At 43.2% G+C, this 22783-nt stretch overlaps 4 protein-coding genes across 8 annotated transcripts; 2 read left to right on the top strand and 2 right to left on the bottom strand.

Moving 5' to 3' along the window:
• Nucleotides 1-291: 291 nt before the first annotated feature.
• nherf4b (NHERF family PDZ scaffold protein 4b) lies at nucleotides 292-7221 on the top strand. 2 transcript variants are annotated; one of them, XM_077011797.1, is made up of 11 exons: nucleotides 292-660; nucleotides 1866-1893; nucleotides 2239-2300; nucleotides 2524-2735; nucleotides 3020-3224; nucleotides 3494-3630; nucleotides 3966-4170; nucleotides 4385-4581; nucleotides 5777-5995; nucleotides 6249-6464; nucleotides 6603-7221. In XM_077011797.1, exons 1-11 carry the CDS (start codon nucleotides 570-572, stop codon nucleotides 6645-6647), a joined length of 1617 nt encoding a protein of 538 aa, XP_076867912.1. In that variant the 5' UTR covers nucleotides 292-569; the 3' UTR covers nucleotides 6648-7221. The 2 variants fall into 2 exon arrangements, with proteins under 2 accessions (XP_076867912.1, XP_076867911.1); XM_077011796.1 differs by having other exon boundaries at nucleotides 2236-2300.
• A 400-nt stretch (nucleotides 7222-7621) lies between these two features.
• Nucleotides 7622-9303, top strand: atp5l (ATP synthase, H+ transporting, mitochondrial F0 complex, subunit g). Its single transcript, XM_077011802.1, has 3 exons — nucleotides 7622-7847; nucleotides 8280-8440; nucleotides 8725-9303. The coding sequence occupies exons 1-3, from the start codon at nucleotides 7796-7798 to the stop codon at nucleotides 8821-8823; spliced, it is 312 nt and encodes a 103-aa protein (XP_076867917.1). The 5' UTR covers nucleotides 7622-7795; the 3' UTR covers nucleotides 8824-9303.
• ift22 (intraflagellar transport 22 homolog (Chlamydomonas)) lies at nucleotides 9033-11194 on the bottom strand. 3 transcript variants are annotated; one of them, XM_077011798.1, is made up of 5 exons: nucleotides 10857-11194; nucleotides 10673-10755; nucleotides 10466-10555; nucleotides 9583-9785; nucleotides 9033-9422 (listed from the first exon to the last, which is right to left on the bottom strand). In XM_077011798.1, exons 1-5 carry the CDS (start codon nucleotides 10893-10895, stop codon nucleotides 9274-9276), a joined length of 564 nt encoding a protein of 187 aa, XP_076867913.1. In that variant the 5' UTR covers nucleotides 10896-11194; the 3' UTR covers nucleotides 9033-9273. The 3 variants fall into 3 exon arrangements, with proteins under 3 accessions (XP_076867913.1, XP_076867915.1, XP_076867916.1); XM_077011800.1 differs by lacking the exon at nucleotides 10673-10755 and having other exon boundaries at nucleotides 10857-11192; XM_077011801.1 differs by lacking the exon at nucleotides 10673-10755 and having other exon boundaries at nucleotides 11090-11108.
• A 1005-nt stretch (nucleotides 11195-12199) lies between these two features.
• ftr82 (finTRIM family, member 82) lies at nucleotides 12200-17916 on the bottom strand. 2 transcript variants are annotated; one of them, XM_077011794.1, is made up of 8 exons: nucleotides 17762-17916; nucleotides 16939-17608; nucleotides 15178-15273; nucleotides 14487-14720; nucleotides 14141-14300; nucleotides 13524-13583; nucleotides 13313-13381; nucleotides 12200-13079 (listed from the first exon to the last, which is right to left on the bottom strand). In XM_077011794.1, exons 2-8 carry the CDS (start codon nucleotides 17533-17535, stop codon nucleotides 12559-12561), a joined length of 1737 nt encoding a protein of 578 aa, XP_076867909.1. In that variant the 5' UTR covers nucleotides 17536-17608; nucleotides 17762-17916; the 3' UTR covers nucleotides 12200-12558. The 2 variants fall into 2 exon arrangements, with proteins under 2 accessions (XP_076867909.1, XP_076867910.1); XM_077011795.1 differs by lacking the exon at nucleotides 17762-17916 and having other exon boundaries at nucleotides 16939-17678.
• Nucleotides 17917-22783: the final 4867 nt, after the last annotated feature.

Raw genomic sequence — 22783 nt, 5'->3', positions numbered from 1 at the left:
AGGCAATCTATGGATTTTGTCATTCCTGGACCCAGCAATTAAATCTTTATCCTAATGTAACTTTAATGCTCAACCTCCGAATATCTAGAACTTTAGGAAAATAAGTTTACCTAAGTGTGTTTTAAGTGTGTTTCTGAAAGCTAATTTACAAAAGGCCGGTTTGTCTGGGGCTTGGTGTACTAGGCAGCCTTCAGACACCATGGGAGTGAATGAATGATGGAATGTAATGGAATTCTACCTCCTCTCTCTCTCTTTCTCTCTCACTCTCTCTCACTCACTCACTCACTCACTCACTCACTCACTCACTCACTCACTCTCTCTCTCTCTCTCTCTCTCACTCACTCACTCACTCACTCACACACACACACATACACACACACACACGCTACTTGTTACTCGTATGTACCCTTTCCTTATTATTGGCACACACACACACACACACACACACACACACACACACACACACACACACACACACACACACATTCTCACTGATTAACCATAAAATTGAGCTCGGTGTGTACGACTGGAAAGAGGAGGTGCTTTAGCTAAATTCAAGCATTTTGTAAATGCCCCTGACTGCACTAATTTCCTCTACACTGAGGTGCGGCAGAGCACACAAACATACACCAGCCACCATGAAACAGCGGCGGTCCACAGGTAACCTCCTTTTTTAAATCTTTCTTCCTCTCAGCATTCTGTACTACAGGACTCACACTTATTAGTAGTGGTTCACTCTCCTGATGTTCTTTGTTCCTCAATAACAACGATTCATATAGACTGTATGTAAAAATGCTATTAGGTAAAACTGATCAAAAACTACAGTATGCATGTTACTGTGAACATTTGACAAGGATAATTAAAACAATTAAAGAGCAAGATTTGCTAGGTGATAGCTTATGAATTTAAAAGAATTGCTTCTTTGTCATTTAAATGTAATGTTTTCTAACCAAAAGAAAAACAATAATCATTTTGATGGTCAAACCTTTTATATACTGTACAACCATAACCCTGATTTGTCATTTAGGACCAAACTGGAAGGTGTTTTATGAGTTATTATTCCCAGGTTTGGGTAAACACACTCCTCAGACTCTTGCTTGCTCCCTGGTTTGGCAGGATTGCAGGGAGTTGTCTGTAACTCTTGGGAACATTGTGTTATGAACAGGGCCTTTCCTTTGGACATAAACAGCATGTCTGTGGAACCACTGAGGGATTAGTTGCTGAGCTGACTTCTAAATGTTACCTTGAGATATATTTGTGCAACTCTGTGTATTTCTGTGTGCCTGTTATCATACAGTTTACAATGGACTGAAAACAGACATTATTGTTATATCTGGGACTTATATACTTTTAATGCTTTTATGAAAATCCTGTCACATTCCAAGCACAGGCAGCTGTTGTACCCCATAAAACTTATAATTATATATATAATGCATATATATATTAAACACACAGTAAATGTGCAGTTAAGAACCTGCATTATTTACTGTGAGACAAGACCAAGGTGTAAGGATGCAATATACTAATATTGTATATTACAGCAGGTAATATTTTCATCATGTTGGAGCAGGTTGGGGTTTTAGGCCTTTGAGTGACAGCATGGGATCCAGTCTGATGGATTAGTGAGGAAGTTACACTTCGGGTTAGGGCGATGGAGGTTCACGCAAACTGATTCTCGTTCAGGACATTCAAGCAAAAGCTTCAGACAAGAATGAATAACACAGCTGTGATCCCTGATCAGAAGATAAAAAGTGTCCCTTGTTTGAATGATGTCGAAGTAAAATCATGTGGTTAGTGCAGCCCTATGTGTTTTTCACTACTTCACTGTTCAGATTCTATTAATCATTTGCTTTTATCCTTGCCAGTGCTAGGAGACACTGTGGAAATGACTGAGTAAGTGACAACTTAGTTTGATACTCCTTTTATGCCTTTGTAATTTATTTTTTTACTGGAACACTCACCCACACACACTCACACACACCCGCAGACACTAACTTAACCCTTCAGCTATGAACACCAAGACTTTGCACCCACTGCTCCTGTCAGAACACACGCGCACAGACGTCTGTAACGACGTGTCGACCGGCCAACATCCAGTCAACCGCCTGCTGGCATTAGAGTGATGACAGCTCACTGGTTTATGGCTTTATGACACTGAACTGCACCTCAGGCTCTTAGTACGAAGGCTGCAAGGGCTTATCAAGTGGACGAACTCTTCTTTCTGTGTGCACGAAGTAGATTCGTCTTCAATGCGAAGGAAGGAGTCGATAATCCAGTCATGGTCAATACTGAAGATTCAGGTAATGCTCGGTTTGCTTTTCTTTGTTTATTTGTTTGTTACTCATTTGACCTTTTAGGGATAGTACATTACATTTTTTATACAATATGAAAACATATATATAGATTTTAAAAATATATAGATTAGCTTTGCTCCTGAGTTGAGATATTTAGATCCTGCATTTGACTCAGCAGAACAAATCATTATAAGGTAATAATGTCTCTAAGAGTAATCTCCATGTGTAGTACATGTGGCCGGACCCTCACCCCGGCTGTGTGTACTGAAGAAGGACCACGGGGAGCATTTCGGATTCCACCTGCGCGTGGAGAGAGGGCGTCCGGGTCATGTGATCCGGCATGTGGAATTATGGGGCGTGGCCGGACGGAGCGGGCTGAGGGACGGGGACCGCCTCCTAGAGGTCAACGAACTGTTTGTGGATGACATGGAGCACATGGAGGTGAGACGTCAATATTCCCAGTGAACACCGAAAAATCCCTGCTGAGAAAGACACATGGAGACGCGGCTACTATGTGATACAAATGAGCTTTTGTGTGTATGTTGTATTTCAAGGTCACTGTTTTATCAGTAGTTTGGAGGCCAAACTGCATGGCTGGGCTTTTCACTCTTCTGCTCAGTGGCCCCTCCTCTCTTATCTCAGTGGCCCCTCCTCTCTTATCTCAGTGGCCCCTCCTCTTTTCTCTCAGTGGCCCCTCCTCTCTTCTCTCTGTGGCCCTCTCCCAGGTCGCCCGCAGGATCCTGGTCAGTGGGCCCCTGTTGTGTCTCCTGGTTTTGGGCAGTGAGGAGTATGAGCAGGCAGTGGCTCAGGGATGGAACCTTCGAGAGGTGGCCAGAGCCCAGCGGGGAGACGCCTGGAACCCCCCACGTCTCTGCCACATCACCAGAGACCCCGTGGCTGGCTTGGGCTTCAGCATCCAGCCTGTGCACGGTGGGAATCAACCTGCTCCTAGCTCCACCAGACGGTCCTATGTTCCTTTGGTCGGTTCTAAGTCCTAACAGCTGGTTCTGTGTTCCATCAGCCAGTTCTATCTTCCCTCAGGAACCAAACACACACACTTTCTATCAGTCAGTGCATTAACCTCCAGTTTTATCTCAATAAATGGCTTTTTTCCCTCGCCTATCACGCTTCTGAGAAGCAATATGTGAAGATCTTCTGTGATGTACTGTAGTAGTTTCTGCCATGTGTGCCCCCTGTAGGTGAGAAAGGGAAGTTCACTATAAATCCAGTAAGCGGGGGACCTGCAGAGAAGGCAGGAGTGAGAAAAGGAGATCGGCTTGTCTGGATCAATGGAGCCATGGCTAGTGAATTCCCGCATTCTGCTATTAACAAGATGGTGGGCACATATAATGTTTACAATGAATGTAAATCTCCAGGCCAGCATTGTTGTAGCTGATATATCAGCTGCGATAACCACAAGGTTTCAAATAATGATGCTAAATACTGTTCCAAAGTCTAAAGCATAAAGCTTATGGCAAGGTGTTGCTGTTTCAGCATATCCACATAATATATGTATTATTTATCACTTTGTATAGTATTTTATTTATTTATTTTTTCCAAGTGAAAATTAGGTACAAGAAAGTGAATGTAATCACATTCTTAACCCACTGACGTTAGGGTTAGGGTTATGGGAGCATCAGGTCAATGAAGCGGTGCTGGTTACCTTCTCAGGTGAAGAAGTGCAGCGATCACATGACCGTGCTGGTCATCGACAGCGTGAGCGAGGAGAGCTACGTCCGCAGGAGGATGCCCGTGGTGCCGGTGTTGGCTGACGCACGAAGCATGGTGCACAGGCCCCGGAGGCTGTGGCTGGCACAGGGCCGCTCGGGCTACGGCTTCCTGCTCCGGCGGGAGAGGGGCGTGGCGGGACGCCTAGGTGGGACACAAGTGCACGGGCACGCGAATCCACACTCGAGTCTCGCAAGGCCAGCAGCGAGCAGCAGTTTTTAAGGCATTTCAAGGGCTTTTTGCAATTATTTTTCCAAGGTTTTGTGGGATTGAATTTGTCACACATGACTTCACAGAACCAATGCATCCAGGACTGGCATGCAGTGGTTCAATACCACGGGTGTGTGTGTGTGTGTGTGCAGTCCACATGCTGCGGGAGGTGGAAGCAGGAAGCCCTGCAGAGGCAGCAGGTGTTAAGGATGGAGAACTGCTACTGGAGGTTAATGGGGAGACCACTGAGAGCTTGAGCCATGATGACGTAGTCAGCAAAATCAGACAGAGCGGACAAAACCTCATCCTCACCACTATGGCTGTCCACGGCCAAGACCTGTACACCCAGGTGGGTGAGGTGGCTGTATTAAGACCAAGACCTGTACACCCAGGTGGGTGAGGTGGCTGTATTAAGACCAAGACCTGTACACCCAGGTGGGTGAGGTGGCTGTATTAAGACCAAGACCTGTACACCCAGGTGGGTGAGGTGGCAGTATTAAGACCAAGACCTATACACCCAGGTGGGTGAGGTGGCTGTATTAAGACCAAGACCTGTACACCCAGGTGGGTGAGGTGGCTGTATTAAGACCAAGACCTGTACAACCAGGTGGGTGAGGTGGCTGTATTAAGACCAAGACCTGTACACCCAGGTGGGTGAGGTGGCTGTATTAAGACCAAGACCTGTACACCCAGGTGCATGGACGTAATTTTGATTTCAAAAGTGGGGGGGACATGGATTTGTCGCTATTTAAATATTTGGTTTTAACCGTAAAAACTGGGGGGGACCAAACCCGGCTTTTGAAAAAGTGGGGGGGACATGTCCCCCCCGTCCCCCCCCCCCCCCAAATTACGTCCTTGCCCAGGTGGGTGAGGTGGCTGTATTAAGACCAAGACCTGCACACCCAGGTGGGTGAGGTGGCTGTATTAAGACCAAGACCTGTACACCCAGGTGGGTGAGGTGGCTGTATTAAGACCAAGACCTGTACACCCAGGTGCATGGACGTAATTTTGATTTCAAAAGTGGGGGGGACATGGATTTGTCGCTATTTAAATATTTGGTTTTAACCGTAAAAACTGGGGGGGACCAAACCCGGCTTTTGAAAAAGTGGGGGGGACATGTCCCCCCCGTCCCCCCCCCCCCCAAATTACGTCCTTGCCCAGGTGGGTGAGGTGGCTGTATTAAGACCAAGACCTGCACACCCAGGTGGGTGAGGTGGCTGTATGTCTCAGAATCAGAATTTTAAATCAGAATTTTTCACAGCAGTTATTCAGCTTTTGCCGATTCAGTTACTGATTCCTTGTCATTCATTTGAAGGCACATATTAAAGTGAGATACACTCTGCCTCAACATGCACTTACGTGCTTAAGGGAATACTTCATCCATGAATAATAGCTTTAGTAGTTAACAGAAGCTTATAGAGACTGGTTAGTATTGTGAACTGAAGGTCATGCTTAGAAGCCCCTGCCAGCTGCCATTCATTTGAAATATTTCTTGTCTCCGACTAATGGTCTCCAGCTAATTTGTTCTGTAATGTCTGTCTCAGCTGGGTTTGCCTCCTCTGCTCTTCTGTGAGGACCTTTCCTCTAGCAACGAGGAACACGAAAGTCCAACAGCTTTGAAGTCGCTGGCGCCCTCTGCTGAAAGTCAGGAGGAATTGCAGGAAGAGCCCAATCCTAGACTCTGTCTGCTACAGAGAGGCCCCATAGGATTTGGATTCCATTTGGGCTGCAGCCAACAGAAATCTGGCACCTTCATAAACCAAGTAAAGAACAGGCTCCTGGTTCCGGGTTCTCTTTGGCCTTTAATGACAAGTGATAATGAACATGGTAATAAACACCTTATTGTGTAATCGGTAATCACAGGAACCTCAGATGAATTTCAGCATGTTTTTAACTGATAATTACACTGGTAACAGAACACCCTTACACTGTTTTTTGTGAAAGCAATGAATTGACTTGCCTTCATTTACAGTATATTATATTATATTAAATTATATTATATTATATTATGTGTAGATCGCAGCAGGAGGTCCTGCAGAGAGTTCTGGCCTCCTGCAAAGTGATGTGGTGGTGGAGGTGAATGGACAGAATGTAGAGGAGGAGAGTATGGAAGACGTGATTTTACTCATGAAGAAAGAAGGAAGCTCTCTTTCCTTGTTGGTGATCGACAGACCAGGTTATGAGTGGATGAAAAAGAATGCAAGGCCCATCACAGCAGATAAAGCTTCTGAGGTATGATATACAGGCATGCTCTCTCTCTCTCTCTCTCTCTCTCTCTCTCACACACACACACACACACATACAAACACCACCACTACTACCACACCATACCACACCACACAAATATTAAATCAGCTTTATTTCTGGTAGGTAAAGGAAAACACCAGTCCATCTTCTACTCAGCAGATGCCTTAATCCTTACAAATAATGCAAGGCAGCTTCTGAAGATTTGTGAAAAGCTTCTGGATCCATAGCACAGCTGGTCCTAGAAATGCCCAACATCTCTGGGACAGAGTGTGAGCAATCAGGGGACTTCACTTCCGCTCCAGGACAGTGGTACTAAAAGTGGTACCAGGATAGTGTTTATATATATATATATATATATATATATATATATATATATATATATATATATATATATATATATATATATAAAGATTATACATGTTACAAGATGTATTGTGGTCAATAATGTTATATCACATGAAGTATTGATGACGACAGTAATATCTGATGGGCTATAAATGAACCTAAGCAATTTTTCTTCCCTAACAAAGTGCTATATCTTTATTTTTTTAACATCATGGGCTCAGAATTATGCTCTTTAAATGAGCTTCAGAATCACTGTTGCAGCTCATCACAATCTTGCAGATTCTCAATGTTTATTCTCATGCTTTATCATCAGCTCATTTAATTTTTATGGTTGTTTAACTTATGTTCTTGTTTTTTTTCTGAATGTGCAATAAACAAATATCCTGAGCAAACCTGATTTTGTTTCTCTGAGCAGACCCTTTACTCTTAGTTAAACGGCCGAGTGTTACAATGTCTCTCCCATTATTTCTCTCTTCATTTGAAGGTATGTGCTCATAAACATTTGAAGGGATATGCTCATATAACTATTACTTTATATAATTGATCTTCATATATGGTGCACATGCTGTACCTTCAACTATTACTTTATATTGAAAATAAGGCACAAATGCAAATGTATTGATTATATGAAAATATAACGTGAAGCCGCCAACACTGTTCTACGTTCTACTGTTCCCCTAATAGCAGGCTAATTATACGCCATTGGTCTCTTCCATGGCGTTAGTTTTCAACTGAATGATACGTTAAAAACGATTTCCTTTTCTAAAATAACTTCCTTTGTGTGTGCACTTTTGTGTGTGGACATTGGGTCTACTTTGTTGTATTTGTCTTTTGTAGGCATTTTCTGAATTTGCGTCAGGCATTTATTTAGCCTGATCTTCGTAGAGGTCCTTCGCTGTAGGTGACATTCAATTCGGAGGGGCACCAACTGCACACAGAGGAGTCGAAAATAGCCTTTAAATCAAGAAGAGATGGCACAGGCGGTACAGAAACTGGTCGCTAAAGTACCAACTTTGGTTGGCGGTAAGGTGTTTTGTATATGCTAAACACATTTATATAGTAAACAAACGCTTATGTTAAATTGGGTAGCCAGTTAGCTTCTTCTGGCTGTGCTTGATAAGCTTTGGCCGCATCTTGTTATAAAGTCAAGCGCTAGTTAGCAAAGAAGCTATCGGCCTATCTAGCCAGTCAGTGTGCATCTGTGTGTCAGTGTGCACGTCTACACTGTTATCCTACACTGTAATTTGCTTTAGTTAATTTTATATGATATCTAGCTAGCGTGTCGTTGCTGATACAATTCTGCCGGGCTAAGATAAAGCTAGGTAGCGTTAGCCTTATGCATCATCTCCCGAACGACAGCGCAAATGTCGCAGTTCACCCACAACCGCTTTCTAGCACATTAGTGCTTAGTACTAAGAAAACTACTTATCTCGTGTGATTTTGCCGGTTTTGCAGCCGCTGTAACCTACTCCAGGCCTCGGCTAGCAACATTCTGGCATTATGCCCGTGTTGAGTTGGTGCCACCTTCCCCAGCCGAGATCCCACAGGCCATTGCCAGTGCCAAGGAGCTCCTCAAAAGCTTCCAGTCTGGACGTCTCGGTCAGACCACAGTGAGGGTGAGTACGCCTAATCAAAAAGGTTGATGGCCATGTAACTACTCTTCTAACTGTAACTACTCTTCTAACTTGATGCGTACGTTCAAGTCATGCTCGAGTCAGGCAGAACCATGTACCATAAATCTTATAAAGTTATAAAATAAAAGTCCAAGTGCCAAGGACATATCAAACATTTTCATTTTTGTTAAGCAAATCGTTAGACACCTAATAGCACTGGTGTGTTTTGCTTTACAAAGTTACAATTATCATTTTTAACTTAAAATTGCATAACATTGTTTTTACAGGATGCATTAAGGAATGGACTTGTTGCCACAGAAGTTCTGATGTGGTTCTACATTGGCGAGATCATTGGAAAGAGAGGCATTATCGGTTATGATGTATAAATGTAAACTGTCCTTGTTGCTTCTTTCCTTTGTCTAAGCTGTTGCTTTCCCTTTTTGAACTTCTTGGAATCCAGGAACGAAATAAATGTCTATCAAACAAAAATGCCTGTTTGATTTTGTACATTCATGTTAAGATTGCACCGATACAATACATATTTCATAATGGAATAAATATCTACATTGTGGACTTTTACAAAAAACAAGCAATATTTAAGGTCTCAATGATTTAATAATTCAAGTGAAATTTTGGTTACTGAGCCAGTTTTGCATTCCTGATAAGGTTGCACTGATTTAATACAAGCTCAAGTAAATTCTACAATTGCACAATGCACCTTTACATGACAACCCTGTTTAAACAGAACTGTTATGAAGTTGTGTTTTAGGTAATGAAATTATGGATGATCTGGATATGTGATAGGAATATAAAAAACCAAGGAGCATTTTAAAAAGTCATGTTATAATGGACATTTCTTCCCGCTCTTGGCTTTCTGACAAGGTTTGTGCGATGTTTCCCAAATATTTGCGAAAACTCTGCCGTACCCCTTCAGGGTCTTCTTCCAGATTGGAATGAATGAGGGGCAGCTTATTTAACTGAGGAGCTGTACAAAGAAAAGGAAGGAAGAAAACAAGGATTTCTTATGCTCATTTTGCCAGTATTTCATTTACTGTTTTAAAGTAATAAAGTCATCTCTCCTGACTGGTAACTTGTATGGGGCAGTGGTGTCGCTTGGCATTTTCACCTTTGCTTTTTGGTCTTACCCAACTGTGGACGTGACGTATCTGCTCCGTCCCCGGGCTTGTGGTGAGCTATGAGCAGGCACTGGCTGACCTGCAGGCCTTGTGACGAGATGAATGTGGTGTGCCAGGATTCTATTTCCCTGAGATGGCTTGGCGTGTCAGGGTTAAAAACAATAACTACCCCACTGGAGTCTTTCATCACAGATGGCCAGCATGCTTCAAACCTATTTCAATTTCCAAAGCAGTCAATGAAAGATTATATTTGAAAATCTACAGTTTCAGAATTTGAAATTGCATTAACTACATGACAATCATCAATATATGGGAAAATATGAATAACTGAACTTAATCCAGTATCCCTGCATACCATTACCACCTAAAAAGACCACTGAAAAAACAGACAGCCATTAAATGAAAACAAGGGACAATATTTCAAGATTTCTTTCTTTCACTTGAAATGTAACGTCTTTGAAATTATAGTCATGTATACTGAACTCAAAAAATTGAGAATGTTTAATTATAATCCCTACTTATTTTTTTAATTGGAAGAAAGCTAATTATTTCCAATTCACAATAATAAAAATATAGAAAAACAATACAAATGTACTGGAATCTTTTGAACATCTTACTTAAACTATTTGAACATTTCGACTAAATAAAATAGATTTTCTGTTTTTCCAGTCTACTTTTTAAGCAGTGTTAATGCTTCATACATCGCAATACAACATATATTGAAAATGTACAGCATTGTGATCGGTAGAGAAAGGCTTACAAGTAGTAAGGGTTACCAGCAAAATGAAAAGTACAGAAGAGTACGACAATCATACAAAACTGAATGAAGGTCTGTATGAGTGTGTCAAGAGAGCAAGCAAATGAAGATCAACTAAAAATGGAGGCAACTCACTTAAAATCGCCAGCACAGTCCCACAGTTCCACCTCAATAGCAGTGTCTTTGGTGCCACTTCCCAGATTTTGTGATTCAAACTCCAGTATCCTAACACCGTGTAAAACATTTGTCAAAAACAAACCAGCCCACTACAAGAACCTATTCTACAGTATTCGATTACACTGCATCATAGTTCATTTAATATGAAGTTTTCACAGTTCGTACCTCACACCCTGTGTCGGGCTGTAATCTGACCCAACTGTCTCTACTGTGTCAGAAAGATAATTTGCCAGTACAGTCTTCCCGCACTGTCAACAACATTATTGTTTTAAAGTCATATCGAACAAAAGCTACTTGGATGACTCTACTAAACACTACTACAATTAATAAGAACTAAGACCGAGCTCACCTCCCTGGGTCCAATTAAAAGTATTTTCGCTTTTAACATTTTGAGAAGTTAGCAAGGCAGCTAGTGAGTTATAAATTATAGGTGAGTTATTACAGACGGCTTGGCAACAGGATAGCCAACTAGGTTAGTTCGGTCTGTCCGTTTTGATCTCTCTTACTGGAGCAGGGACTCCAACTCTTTAAAATATTACTCGTGAATACTTTAGAGACATAACTACCGATCTTGTCACTTACAATGGCAGGATGGTATTAGAAATAGGAAAACCGTTACCTAACCTAGTTAGCTACATAGCTAAACATCTCGTTGTCAAGGCGCTGTAGGTAGCTTGTGTGAAAATAAATCTCATGTTTCACAGCTACAGATTCGCGAATATGGACTTGTACCTGTGTACAAAATTAAATGCAGATTTTGTCTAAATGTGACTGACGCAATAAGTACCAGACATATGTAAGCACATTATTAAATTAATGTGTATTTAAATATAAAGTATAAAGGTTTAATCTTAAGGGGCAAGATATAGCTTGTAAAACTACTTTAGTACAGCCAGTAGAGGGCACACGAGAGAAATTGTAATATTTCTTATACGGTTCTCCTTAGGGTCCTCTTTACACATTAGCTTTTTCTTATTTCCTGCTCACAGTAGTCATATGATGTGTTAAGTTGGGTTGTGTGAGTAGTCGTCGTCTCTCCCCCTTCCTGTGTACTTATTAGCGTTCACAAAAACTCAGTTTTAAATTGTGATCCAGGGGTTCTAGGGATCATCGGAACAGTTTATACAAGCCAAGCAGCAGCCCCTGCTGCATGGCAGATAGATAGATCAGGAGTGTGATCCTTAACAGAACAAACCCATTTCAGTTTATTATCAATGTCTTCATTATCTAAATCAAATTTGTTTGGAAATTTGTAAAACACAAAGATGCACAGTGTCTGGAATCCGAGACTTTGGCACTGTTCAGATTATAAGTTGTCTTGCAAATCTACTTCTTGAGAGATTTGAGAGCTGTAGTAGTGTTTGTGTCTCACTGTAAAGGAAGGGGTTGGGAGCATGCTTCCTTCCTAATGGCTCTGGATACAAGAACACTCATTGGCAAACAGCCACATGGAGGTGATTTTTGCTTTGTTTGCAAATGGTTCTATGGCTTCAGTGATTTTCATTCACAAAGTGACTTTAAAATCGCCAGTATTATAGATCTTCCAGAAATCTTTTTACTAGTACTCAATGTATTTTCAGTCACACGTTCAGAAACACTTTTTCATAAGTGATTTGCTCAGACAAAATTATGATATGCTTTATATAGATGTCTACAAGTAAAATTGTATCATTTATACAAGCACAATACACATTTGATAGTACAAATTTAATTTGAATATCAAGAGGTCATTTTTCACAAATAGAGTACTTTGTTTATCAGAAAGAGGACTGTGGCACATGGTGTTTGGATAAATACAAGTTTAAGTGTTAAAAACAATATTAATAGACAAAGAACAGCTTGGCATGTTTAACATTTTGATGTGGGATTAGGCCTAAATAAACTGTAGCAATTTATAAATCAAATGTATTGAGGTTTTCTACACAATGGCTTCAATGATAATTGAAAGCAACTTAAAGATAAAACATGATGTAGAAAAATAAAACATCAATAAAAAAACACTGAGGATATTCGTTCCTTCATTTTGGGCTCTTTGTGAAAACGCGAATCCTTCATTTCAGTTGGCAGATCTTAACAGATGTTCCAACGCCAAAGCCAGGGTATAGGGGCTCGGTGAAGGTGGCCTCGAAGCGATGCAGGCACGTCATGGTCTCAGCGATGGCGTAGAAAGCCAGCACCCCTGCGCTGTGGTCCAGGTACACTCCAATCCTTGGGGAGTAAGGTGCACTGATGGGTTTGTCCACCTTGTTGTGCCAGGCAGAGTATCCCGTGTCAGAGCACAAGAGGCTCCAGGATTTATCATTGTACCCCAGCAGGCACAGGGACCCTTTGCCCTTGCGGCTAATGCCCCGGTAGGCCACGCCCACCGAGAACTCTCCGCTCCACTCGATTTCCCAGTAGAAGCGCCCGCCAGACAAAGCTTCACGACACAGCACCTGCGCAAAGTTGTCGAAACGCTCCGGGTTGTCAGGATACGACTGCAGGTTGCGGGTCCGCGATACCTTCTTGTTGCCGTCAGACAGGTAGAGCTCCTTATAGGCTGTGCTGGGATCAAGGCGGAGTTGGCAGAAGTCTGTAAACATGGACGAGGGAATCTGGTTACTTCTGGTAGCCGGCCAAATGTCAATATCTATACCACTTGGGCCTATTGTATAGGCTACGTATTAGAGTACTACAGGCAGAGGATGTCAAGAAATCAGTGTTGAAGTACGTGTGGGCTACAAAAGACAGGATGTTATCTGAGAACAAATGGAGTTCTTCAGCTTAGAGAAAGCATTCACGGAAATGATTAGATAGGCGTCTTACATTTCAGAAACTCTGAACGGCTCCTGGGGTGGGGAGCAGGGGCACTGTCTACTGTATGGATCTCTTTGACTGCAGAATGAGAAACAATTGGAACACAGCGTCATTACAATTGTTATGTATCCGACTTGTTTTCTTGTCTTTTAACGAGGCCATATGTTTGAGTGTCTGAATAGTGAAGCTTGAATGTAATGACCGTTGGCCGAAACCTCACCTCGACTGCTTTTCTCTCGGAAAGTACGATTCTCCACTGTGTAAACCGGGACATCATTCACTGAGAAACGCACCAAAAAAATTGCAGTTCATGAACCCTTGAATGGCAATGTCTTTTCATTATACAGACATGTGCAGACTGTAGATTGAATGCCGACTGGCTTAGTACGGTGCAAGTCGGTTAGATTTATTTATGTATTTTGTCTTGAATTGCGTAAGCGCCTCTGTCGCATCACGATATCATACACGGTCATAATTCGTAACAGCGAGGTGGCAGAAGGAAGTGTTTCAACCCCCATTACGTAATACGTTCCCTGGGAATAAGAACGTGTGTACAAACCTTGCCCCGCCCAATTAGAGACGTGCCCTTTGTGTACTACTCACTAGTCTCGCCATGTACTATTTAACCTGCTCCTTCGATCACATGACCGCTCCAAAGCAGTTTGTACCCTGTGGTCATGTACACTGTCCAGCTGGCCCAAGTAACCGCCTCACGTTATTGGCATGAAAGAGCAAACAATTCTATGCTAAAATTAAGAACTATCACTAGCGTTCTACCTTTCAGCAATGATAGATATTTTGTAAATATCTGGTTGGTTGTGAGACTTGTCTTCATACCTGTCTTTGAGACCTTCAGCAGTTCTTCGCGCCCCAGTTCCTCGAGTTTCTCTTTGATCTCAGCTACTGCTTTCCTGGCAGCGCTGAACGAGAAGTCGGGATTCAGAGACACTTTGGGGATGAACCCGTCGTCGGTTGGAGTGCAAAGATAGTTGAAATTCTGTTTGGAAAGTACACAAAAAATAGCATAGAAGTAGAGTACACTGCAAATTACTTATTCACAGGTGGTACAGGCTTGGCAAAGTATTAAACTGCATGATAAACATGGAAATGTTTCTCAGCAGGGTGTTTTAGGGCCCAGTAGTGGTTTGGTATAACTGGGATTGAGCCAGTGATCTGTGTCTACCTGTAAGAAGTGAATGTGGTCCTCAGTACTGTAGAGCTGCTTCAGGCCCGTCTCCTTCTTCTTGAGCTCATCAATCTCTTGCTCCAGGCGCTCCATCAGTCCCTCAGCCTGGCTAAATGCTGCTTTTTCATTGATGTTGATCAGCTTGGTAACCTCTGACCTCATCCTCTCGATGGAGGTGATCATCTCATCAAACATCTTTTTGCTCTCAGTCATGGCCCTTTGAGCTGAACTCTGAAAACATATTTGCATTTTGATAAGAAATAGTTAGATTTAAATGAAAACTAAACTAAAGTTCAGGTGAAATCTGTCATGGAGAAACTACAGAACATGTCTAAATTGTACAGTGTCACTCGTGATGTGACACTTTTTTGTGTCAGGATATGTTCACCTGACCTTTGAAGTCATGACCTTACATATTAGACCAGCAGTGTCAGGCAACAGCCAGTTTCTATTTTATCACATAAAAAAAGATAATTATGGCCAAACCTCAAGGTTTATTTGTGTTCCCTTAGTCGAGGCAGTTACAGAGTTACTAAAAGAGATAAGAATTCTACCCTAGGTCACTGTCGCTTGGGTTGGATAGTGATATGCCCTTGGGCTTTGTAGCCCAGTGTGACATGTTACAGTTTGCTTTTCATTGATGCCAGCTGGGGCCATTCTGTACTGATACACCGAAATGGTGACCTACTTTCAGAGAGTCGACAGCTGTCTTCAGTTCTTCCAACTCTTTGGTCCTCTGCTGGCATTTCTGTTTGATCTCTGCTTGGGACACTCCAAGAAGTTTCTGTCAGAGAAAGACACACCCCAAAAAATGCTCCTTGTACACTGGTTGAATTACACAAAGCATTTATGTGTTAAATCATGTACTTGACCTTTCTATTGTATTTCATTTTTGTAGAAATTTTTACTAAGGTGGAAATGTTCATGTGTAAAGTAAACATTTCTTCATTGGTAATCTTTATTATTTGGACATACTGTTTAGCATGGATTTCTTTATCCTCAAATACAGAATAAAGAAAGGAGCGTGCCGGTATGCCAGTCATGCCAGGAATGTGAAACTAGCAGCGCTGCACTGTGGAGAGGCATTTCAAGGTGCACATGCCCCTCAGCCCCTCTGAGAACTGGGAGGGAGGCCTAAGGGCAGCATTTCAGCGAGCCCACCGGACCATTCTTCAAGATAAGCTTGAAGGAATGTGGAGAATCTGGGAAGGGGTGAATAAAGTGTGTGTGTGTGTGTGTGTGTGTTTCTGTGTGAGAGACACAGAGAGATGAAAAACAGGGGTTCTTAAATCTGGGATATGGCTGAAAGAAAGGTCTCTCTAGTCACAACTGAATAAACAACCCCTTCATAGTACCTGCTGGTTCTTCTCTGGCAGAAGATCACAAGAAACATTAGAGCTACTCCACCATGTACCAAAACAATGCTGAAGGCCAGGCTTTCATCAAGTTAGAATGGACATAAACACATCAACCTTTATCAGGTTTTCAAGTAAGACTGCTATCACTCATCTTGGATATATTCTGTGAAAGCAGAAAATGCTAGGACTCCTATGTATACCTTTTGGTCCTTTCCTCTCACTTCTAGCTAACTTCCAGCTCAGCCTATGAAACAGAGGCCACAATATGGTCAGGAGACTAATGCAGTTTAATAACGGAAGAACTCTTAAGGACTAATTGTAGGCCATTCAAACATCTCCAGCTTGTACATGTCTGTTGAGGTGGACGATGGGTTTAGCAGGAGGTCAAAGTACAGAAACTCTCTTTCCTGTCTCTCTGATAGTTGCGGGGGTGTGTGCTAGTGTGTAAGCTCTCACCAGATCTCCCTAGACTCACATTCCTTTATCTGTGGGATCTACCTCTCCCTACACCCCAAGCACTGACCAACCCTTTCCCATCCCTACCCTGACAGCGCCAAAACTATTCTCTTCTAAGGAAAAAACGAAAGCCAAAAATATTTTCAGAGTGAAGCCCATGCAGGATCGTTTAACCTTCGGCTGTGGAGACACTCCCTGTGTCAAGATGACCACTAGGGTGTGATAACTCTGTTTGCCTATGAGTCTCATTCATTTTTGTTCTTTTAGGTCTGTACCCATTACATTATTTATACACATACATTATTTTCTTCTTTTCATCTCCTACATTTTCAGCATTTTTGTCTCTGCCATAGTGTTCTCATCTAGCTTGTTTTAGATAACACTGAACTGGTTTGAGAAGTTTTGTCAGACCTTTAGACACAGTGGGAGATGTGGCAATGTTTCAGATAAGCCTTAATGGAATGGTTCTACACTGGTTGGTGGGATTACTACTAAATTACACATGGATACTTTGACAGATCTCAACCAACACACAACCCCTCCTCCCACTGTCCTGCTCTTGTAAATAAAGCACTCTTGAACATCTCAGTGTCAGCTTCCACCACAACCATGCAGAAGTATTGAAGGTTCCTCACCTGCTTCTCGCTCCTCTCCGCTTCAGCCGACACAATGTCGTGGCCCTTGTGCTCGCTGACCGTGCAGATGGCGCAGATGCACATCTGGTCGGTGCGGCAGAAGAGTTCCAGGCTCTTCTGGTGTTGCGGGCAGATCTTCCGGTCCAGGTTTCCCAGCACGTCCACCAGCTTGTGCCTCTTGAAGGTGGTCGACTCGTAGTGGGGCTTCAGGTGCTTCTCGCAGTACGACGCCAGGCAGTTCAGGCACGACTTGACCGCCTTGAGCTTCTTCCCCGAGCAGAAGTCGCACGGCACGTCCGAGGGGCCGGCCAGGCTGCCGTTGGCCGGCGGCACCAGGTTCAGGTTCAGGTTCAGGCCCGTCTTCTTGATCTTCTCCGCCACTTTGGTGAGCGTGGCGTTGGGCCTGAGCACGGGCCTTTGGGTGAACGTAATCCTGCACTGCGGGCAGATGTAGATGCCGGTGTAGTCCGCCTCATCCCAGTAGCCACTGATGCAGTCCATGCAGAAGCTGTGGCCGCAGGGGATCGCCACCGGGTCCCTCAGCAGGCTCGCGCACAGGTGGCAGGTGAAGTAATCCGGGGACATGGGCTCGGCCATGGTTGCCTTGAGCACCAGCACGCACAAGGACAGCGGTATCCAGACGGCAGAGTAAGTACGGGCAAGAGTGTCCCTGGGTGCGAGGGCAGGAGAGTGAGAGATAGATAAATAGATAGATAGGGAGAGGGTGAGAGAGAAAGAGAGAGAGAGAGAGCGTAACGTGAAAGAGGAGAAGCCCAAAGACCTAGAGGCTGTGTTCGGTGTGAGTGGAGCAGGCAGGACTTACTTGTATTTCTGAATTCCACAAGTTATTGATTAAAAACTGGATGAGCCCTCCCCTTCCTTCAGAAAGAGAGAGAGAGAGAGACTACAGACGCACGAGAGAGAGAGAGCGCAGACTGGTTCAAACAAACAAGTTAAGCCAGGACTGACAGAGCCTTATGAGAGAGAGAGAGAGCGAGAGAGAGAGAGGAGGGCGGGGAGAGAGAAAACAGGGCAGGGCTGTTGAGAGTGAACTGTAGAATGGTGGGAGTTTCAAGATGAAACTAAGTGCCTTACTAAAGACAGAAACACACACACACTGATAGCCCTGGAGAGGTTCAGCCAGCTTCCCTTTGTTCAGTATTGAACTGGCAGCCAAAGGACTTCTTTCATAAACTGACACAAACCAAAACCGCAACTGGTTAATTATTTCCTAATGTTTGCAGTGCACTTCTGGGCTTATCAGTGATGGCCACATGCCCAGGTGAATGCTACAGTCTGTGCACACTATCACAACTCTCCATTCTCTCTTCTGTGATTTTATGACATAATATTGGATTTCATAATGTGTAATGAATGATAATTAATTGCATAATTCATACTTTGAAAATTCAGGGGTTATGTGGAGATGACAGATATGAGTAAATACACTGACAGGGTTTCTTAGAAATGTTCCACTTTAGATCATCAGAATGCTGCTAACAATATCAAGGTGTTTGATTAATCAACTTTGCGACATGATAATAATAAATATAAGCTAACACTGTCAGAACAGAGCTCCCTGAGGCCAAATATATTGTGAGGGGCTGCACTAGTTCTAAGTACATTATAGTTAATGTAGGTGACTAAGTGATGTTTCACACCGAGACTGCATATGATTTCAAACTGGTAAAACTGGTCTCATAATGTGGCTGCTATGCAGGAATGTGTAAATATAACCCATGAAATAGTTGCAGAGACAGCAGGTGGGTTCATCTTGCTAGGTTGGCCTTTTTCTCTTTTAGATTTTCAGAAGATTCGATTTCCCCACAGGCTCACCTAACAAATGTACAAAAACTGGATTAATAGTAAGAAAAAGCCATTCTTCCCACTCCTGGCTTTAGTGTCCACACACATGATGAAACATTATCTGTGAATTTATTTCATTGACAGGATGATGTATGAACCAAAAATAAAAGTGAAATTATTTGAAAATCAAGTCTAAAACCAGAAACATAGATGCTTTAAGATAGATGCTTTAAGAATAGATGTAGTGTCTCCTGGTTTGGGATAACAGTTGTGCAAAATCCTTAATTTTAATTGTGATGTATTCATAAAACAAAAAATATAAATAATATATGTAAAATCATTTGTTGGTCAAATGATACTCAAATCATCTACCCATTTTACAGAATGTTCCTTACAGATAAATAAATTAACTCTGGACCCATTTTAACTCATAGGAACCTTTAATGATATGCAGCACACACAAACTAACAAACTGACTGTTATGCACCTTGCACATGATATTTGATGCACTACACCACTGAACAAAGATGCACAGCAAAACTGATACACATTTATACCAATACTCAAAGATATTAACAATGAAAATTCAACTATTTAATCAACTGTAGTGGTATTTTTACTGTCTAAGAGTCTCTGGGGACTGTGACTAAACAACAATATTGACAGTTGGTATCTGGAAAAGCTGTGGACTGTGGAGACATTTGTTTTCATTTCTTCATTTGTGGACAGTTTTGGGCCTGGGGATGAAGCTGAGGTGAGAAGCTCCTCGCTGGTGTTACTACACATTCCAACATCGTACATTCTTCTTGTGTGTGGGCCTGAATTCCAATCATGTCTGTTTATCTCTCCTCATTGTCATACAGCACACACACACACACACATGCACACACATTCTCACACACTACACAAGAATGGCAGAGAACAATAACTCACACATCCTGTAGACACGTGGCAGGTGGGAATGTCCACGTTTGTGCTGCGGTGACAGCAGTCAGAGCTGGGCGGTATGTTCATTTGTCTGACATTACGTTTAGTCTTTGGCCACTTTGTAGATGTCGCCCTCTCCCTGTGGGACAGGCCCAGTTTCTTGGTCTGTCACATTCCCTTTTGGTGAAGAAGGAGATGAATCACTCGCTCTTGCTACTTTGTAGGTTGAGTAATGCTCCAGTGCTTCAGTGATAATTAGTTTCAATGTTTCACCACTAATTTGCATAGACATCGCGACCAAAATGCATTCTCACTTAGGGGAGACCAGAGTGCCCCTAGTTTTTTTTTTTTGTAAATGAAACATTGAAACTACTCAGAGAGAAAACTGCAATGTAGCTGGTGCAAAGTTCATGTTTTGATGGCGCAGTTGTAGATGGCGCTGTTGTAGATGAATGGGTGTGTGGCAAAATGTCACAGTGGATGTGCTGCTTTTCCCAGAACACAGGTGTGCGCATAGTGACACTTGTTGAACTTTGACTGGACGCACAAGGCTGGTTTCATTGGGTCCCCTCCCCGTGTTTAACGCTCACCCGTTCACAGATGGTTTCACCTCAGGCCTTATTTGGTGTGCTTTCTGATAAGCCTGTTTTCTCCTTCCTTCCTATGTTTTTTCTGAGCTGATCAGATTCCAGGAAAGGGCTACTGAGCAGAGACCTTCCTGCGATTGTCCGTGTGTGACTAATAAGAAGTGGACTCTGTGCATGGTGAAGCCTCCTCGGGGTGGGGACCCTTCCCTTCTGCCCCGAGACGTGCCTGGCCAGGTCTGCGCCGTTTGCAGAAGGTTGCGTCTCACGCTGGTGTCAGAGGGCGGTTTGTACCTGGAAAGCCAGGCACCCGCCGCAGTGACTTTGGAGGTCCTGCAGCTGGAGCAGACGCGTGTGTCGGGACGCGGGACGTGTTGTGGCGTCCGTGCGGGGGACGTTATGGCGTGTGAACCAAGCGCACGACTCCATTCACTCGCACCGCCGCTTCGATCTCATGCAGTCGTAGCGCGGAGCTACAAGCTCCTTCCTCCGAGACCCATTCTGGCCCAGCTGCCAGGAAGCCCCGCGTTTCCTTGCGTGTACTGCAGGTCAAAGGTCGTGTTTCGGTGGGTTAATGACTAAGAGGGGTTTGTGCACGTGCATGCGTGCGCGTGCACATGCAATGTGTGCGTCTCCACCAATGAGCGGTCAAACGAAGAGTTAGTGCTAGCGTGCATAATGAGGCTCTTGATAATGTAGAAGAGCAGGGCTTGCTCTGTCCTTTCCACTGGTCAGTGCATGGAGCGTTTCCTGCAAACAATGGACACCTTTGTGTGTCTTGGCCGAGATGCAGAAAGCAGGGTGTGTGTAGACATCTGGAGCCACGCCATGTGGGAGGGAACAGGTCAGCAGAGAGCGAAACTGCACGGAGAGCTGAGCTGGGAGGAAATGGCTCTCCAGGCACGCCGGCCCCGCCCATCTCGCCTCGCCTCAGGTGCACCAATGTGCAAGACAAACGCTACCCGGACGGATCGTAAAAAAAAAATAAAACAAAACAAAAACATTTTGTGGAAATCACTGGAAAATGTGCTGCTGTAGTAACAAAGAACATTTTGCTTTAGGGAAAGGTCCTTAGGACTGGTCATTGTGGGTGTAACCAAGATATAACTCTGCTATTCTGTGACAAATGCGTCGGGGGCCTTCACCACTATAGTAGATTAGATGCAAGACTGTTGTTGCTTGACAGAAATGGCTTAAGATATGCAATCAGGTACATCAGCAGGTTTGTTATCATGGTGCAGTCACCTCCGCTTCTGAAAGTGTTGCAGCAGGACAAAAAACAGATCCTGTTACGCTGCAATCTGGAGAGAAGAGACATTCTAACTATAAATACTCCTTCTTCATGTCAATTGCAGTACGCTCGGAATATATAAGCCTTGGTTGATAATACAAGACTTAGAATAACGCACTTTGAATTTGTGTGTTGTTTTGGATGTTTGGTGACACCATAACTTCCAGAGCAGTTAATATTTTTCAGGATTGGAAAAGGTTTACAAGTCAATTACCAAAAAATCTCTTTGTAACTTATATCCCAGTAGGACTCAGTAGGAATATACTAGGCAGCCTATGAATGTCATCATAAATATTTGGTTCACAGTATTCTTTAACACTTTGCAAACATACAGACAGACTGCTTATTGGGAGCTTTACAGAATACTGAACACAAGAAAAGTTTTCTTTCTTCAGACATCCTGTATGGCAGCGTGTGGCTGTATCGCAGTCTCGTACGACAGTATCAGATCGGGATCGAGCCACGCGCCGGGTGTACGTCAGTTGCCTGGCCCGAATGGGCCTGACAGGTTCCAGACTCCCCCGTGCTGACAGGTTACAGAAGGAGAAAGCCAGCGTCACCCGTGGAAAAACGTACCTCCGCAGGGCCCCTCTCCCCCGACCTGCCCTTATCTACCTTATCAGGCCGAGCCGCATTCCTGCCCACATTTCTTGGGCTGAAACTGAAGAGCCGTCGGCCATGTTGGATAAAGGCATCTGGACAGGAGGTGGCATGGACGTGGGGTCTGGAGGATTCCCACTGTTTCTCACTCTCCAGGGATTCGCTTGCTGCCCGTTTATAGATAAGAGAAACTTAATACTGAGCAGAATATTGCACTATAATGTCATACAATACAAAATTAGCTTTATGCTACATCTTTGACATGATGAAACTGCAGTTGTGATCAGTTTGCAGCCACAAACACACATTTCCACCTTATTTTTAACAAGGATAAAAGCAAGAACTGCCAAAGGACCAGTTATTGACCACTCACTATTAATCTGTCATACCAAAGCCTTTTTCCAAGACTTAATAATCATTGAATGTGCCTTTTAGTCTATGATTAGCATCAATTTAGTATCATTACTCAAAATGGGTTTTTTTAGAAACTGCTAGAACAAAATATATTTTCTACTTGTGATTTGTACATTTCTTGATTTGAAGCTTTTAACCGAGGATAAATATATATTAGTCTTCCTCCCTCCTGTGATTTAACTTCAATGTCTGCCAAAAGGTCATGACTTCTCAGGCTCTTAAG

The sequence above is a fragment of the Brachyhypopomus gauderio genome, chromosome 7 (assembly GCF_052324685.1).
Source record: "Brachyhypopomus gauderio isolate BG-103 chromosome 7, BGAUD_0.2, whole genome shotgun sequence".
In the NCBI taxonomy this organism is placed as follows: domain Eukaryota; kingdom Metazoa; phylum Chordata; class Actinopteri; order Gymnotiformes; family Hypopomidae; genus Brachyhypopomus; species Brachyhypopomus gauderio.
The sequence above is the reverse complement of the archived record's forward strand: the minus strand, read 5'-3'. Positions and strand labels throughout refer to the sequence as shown.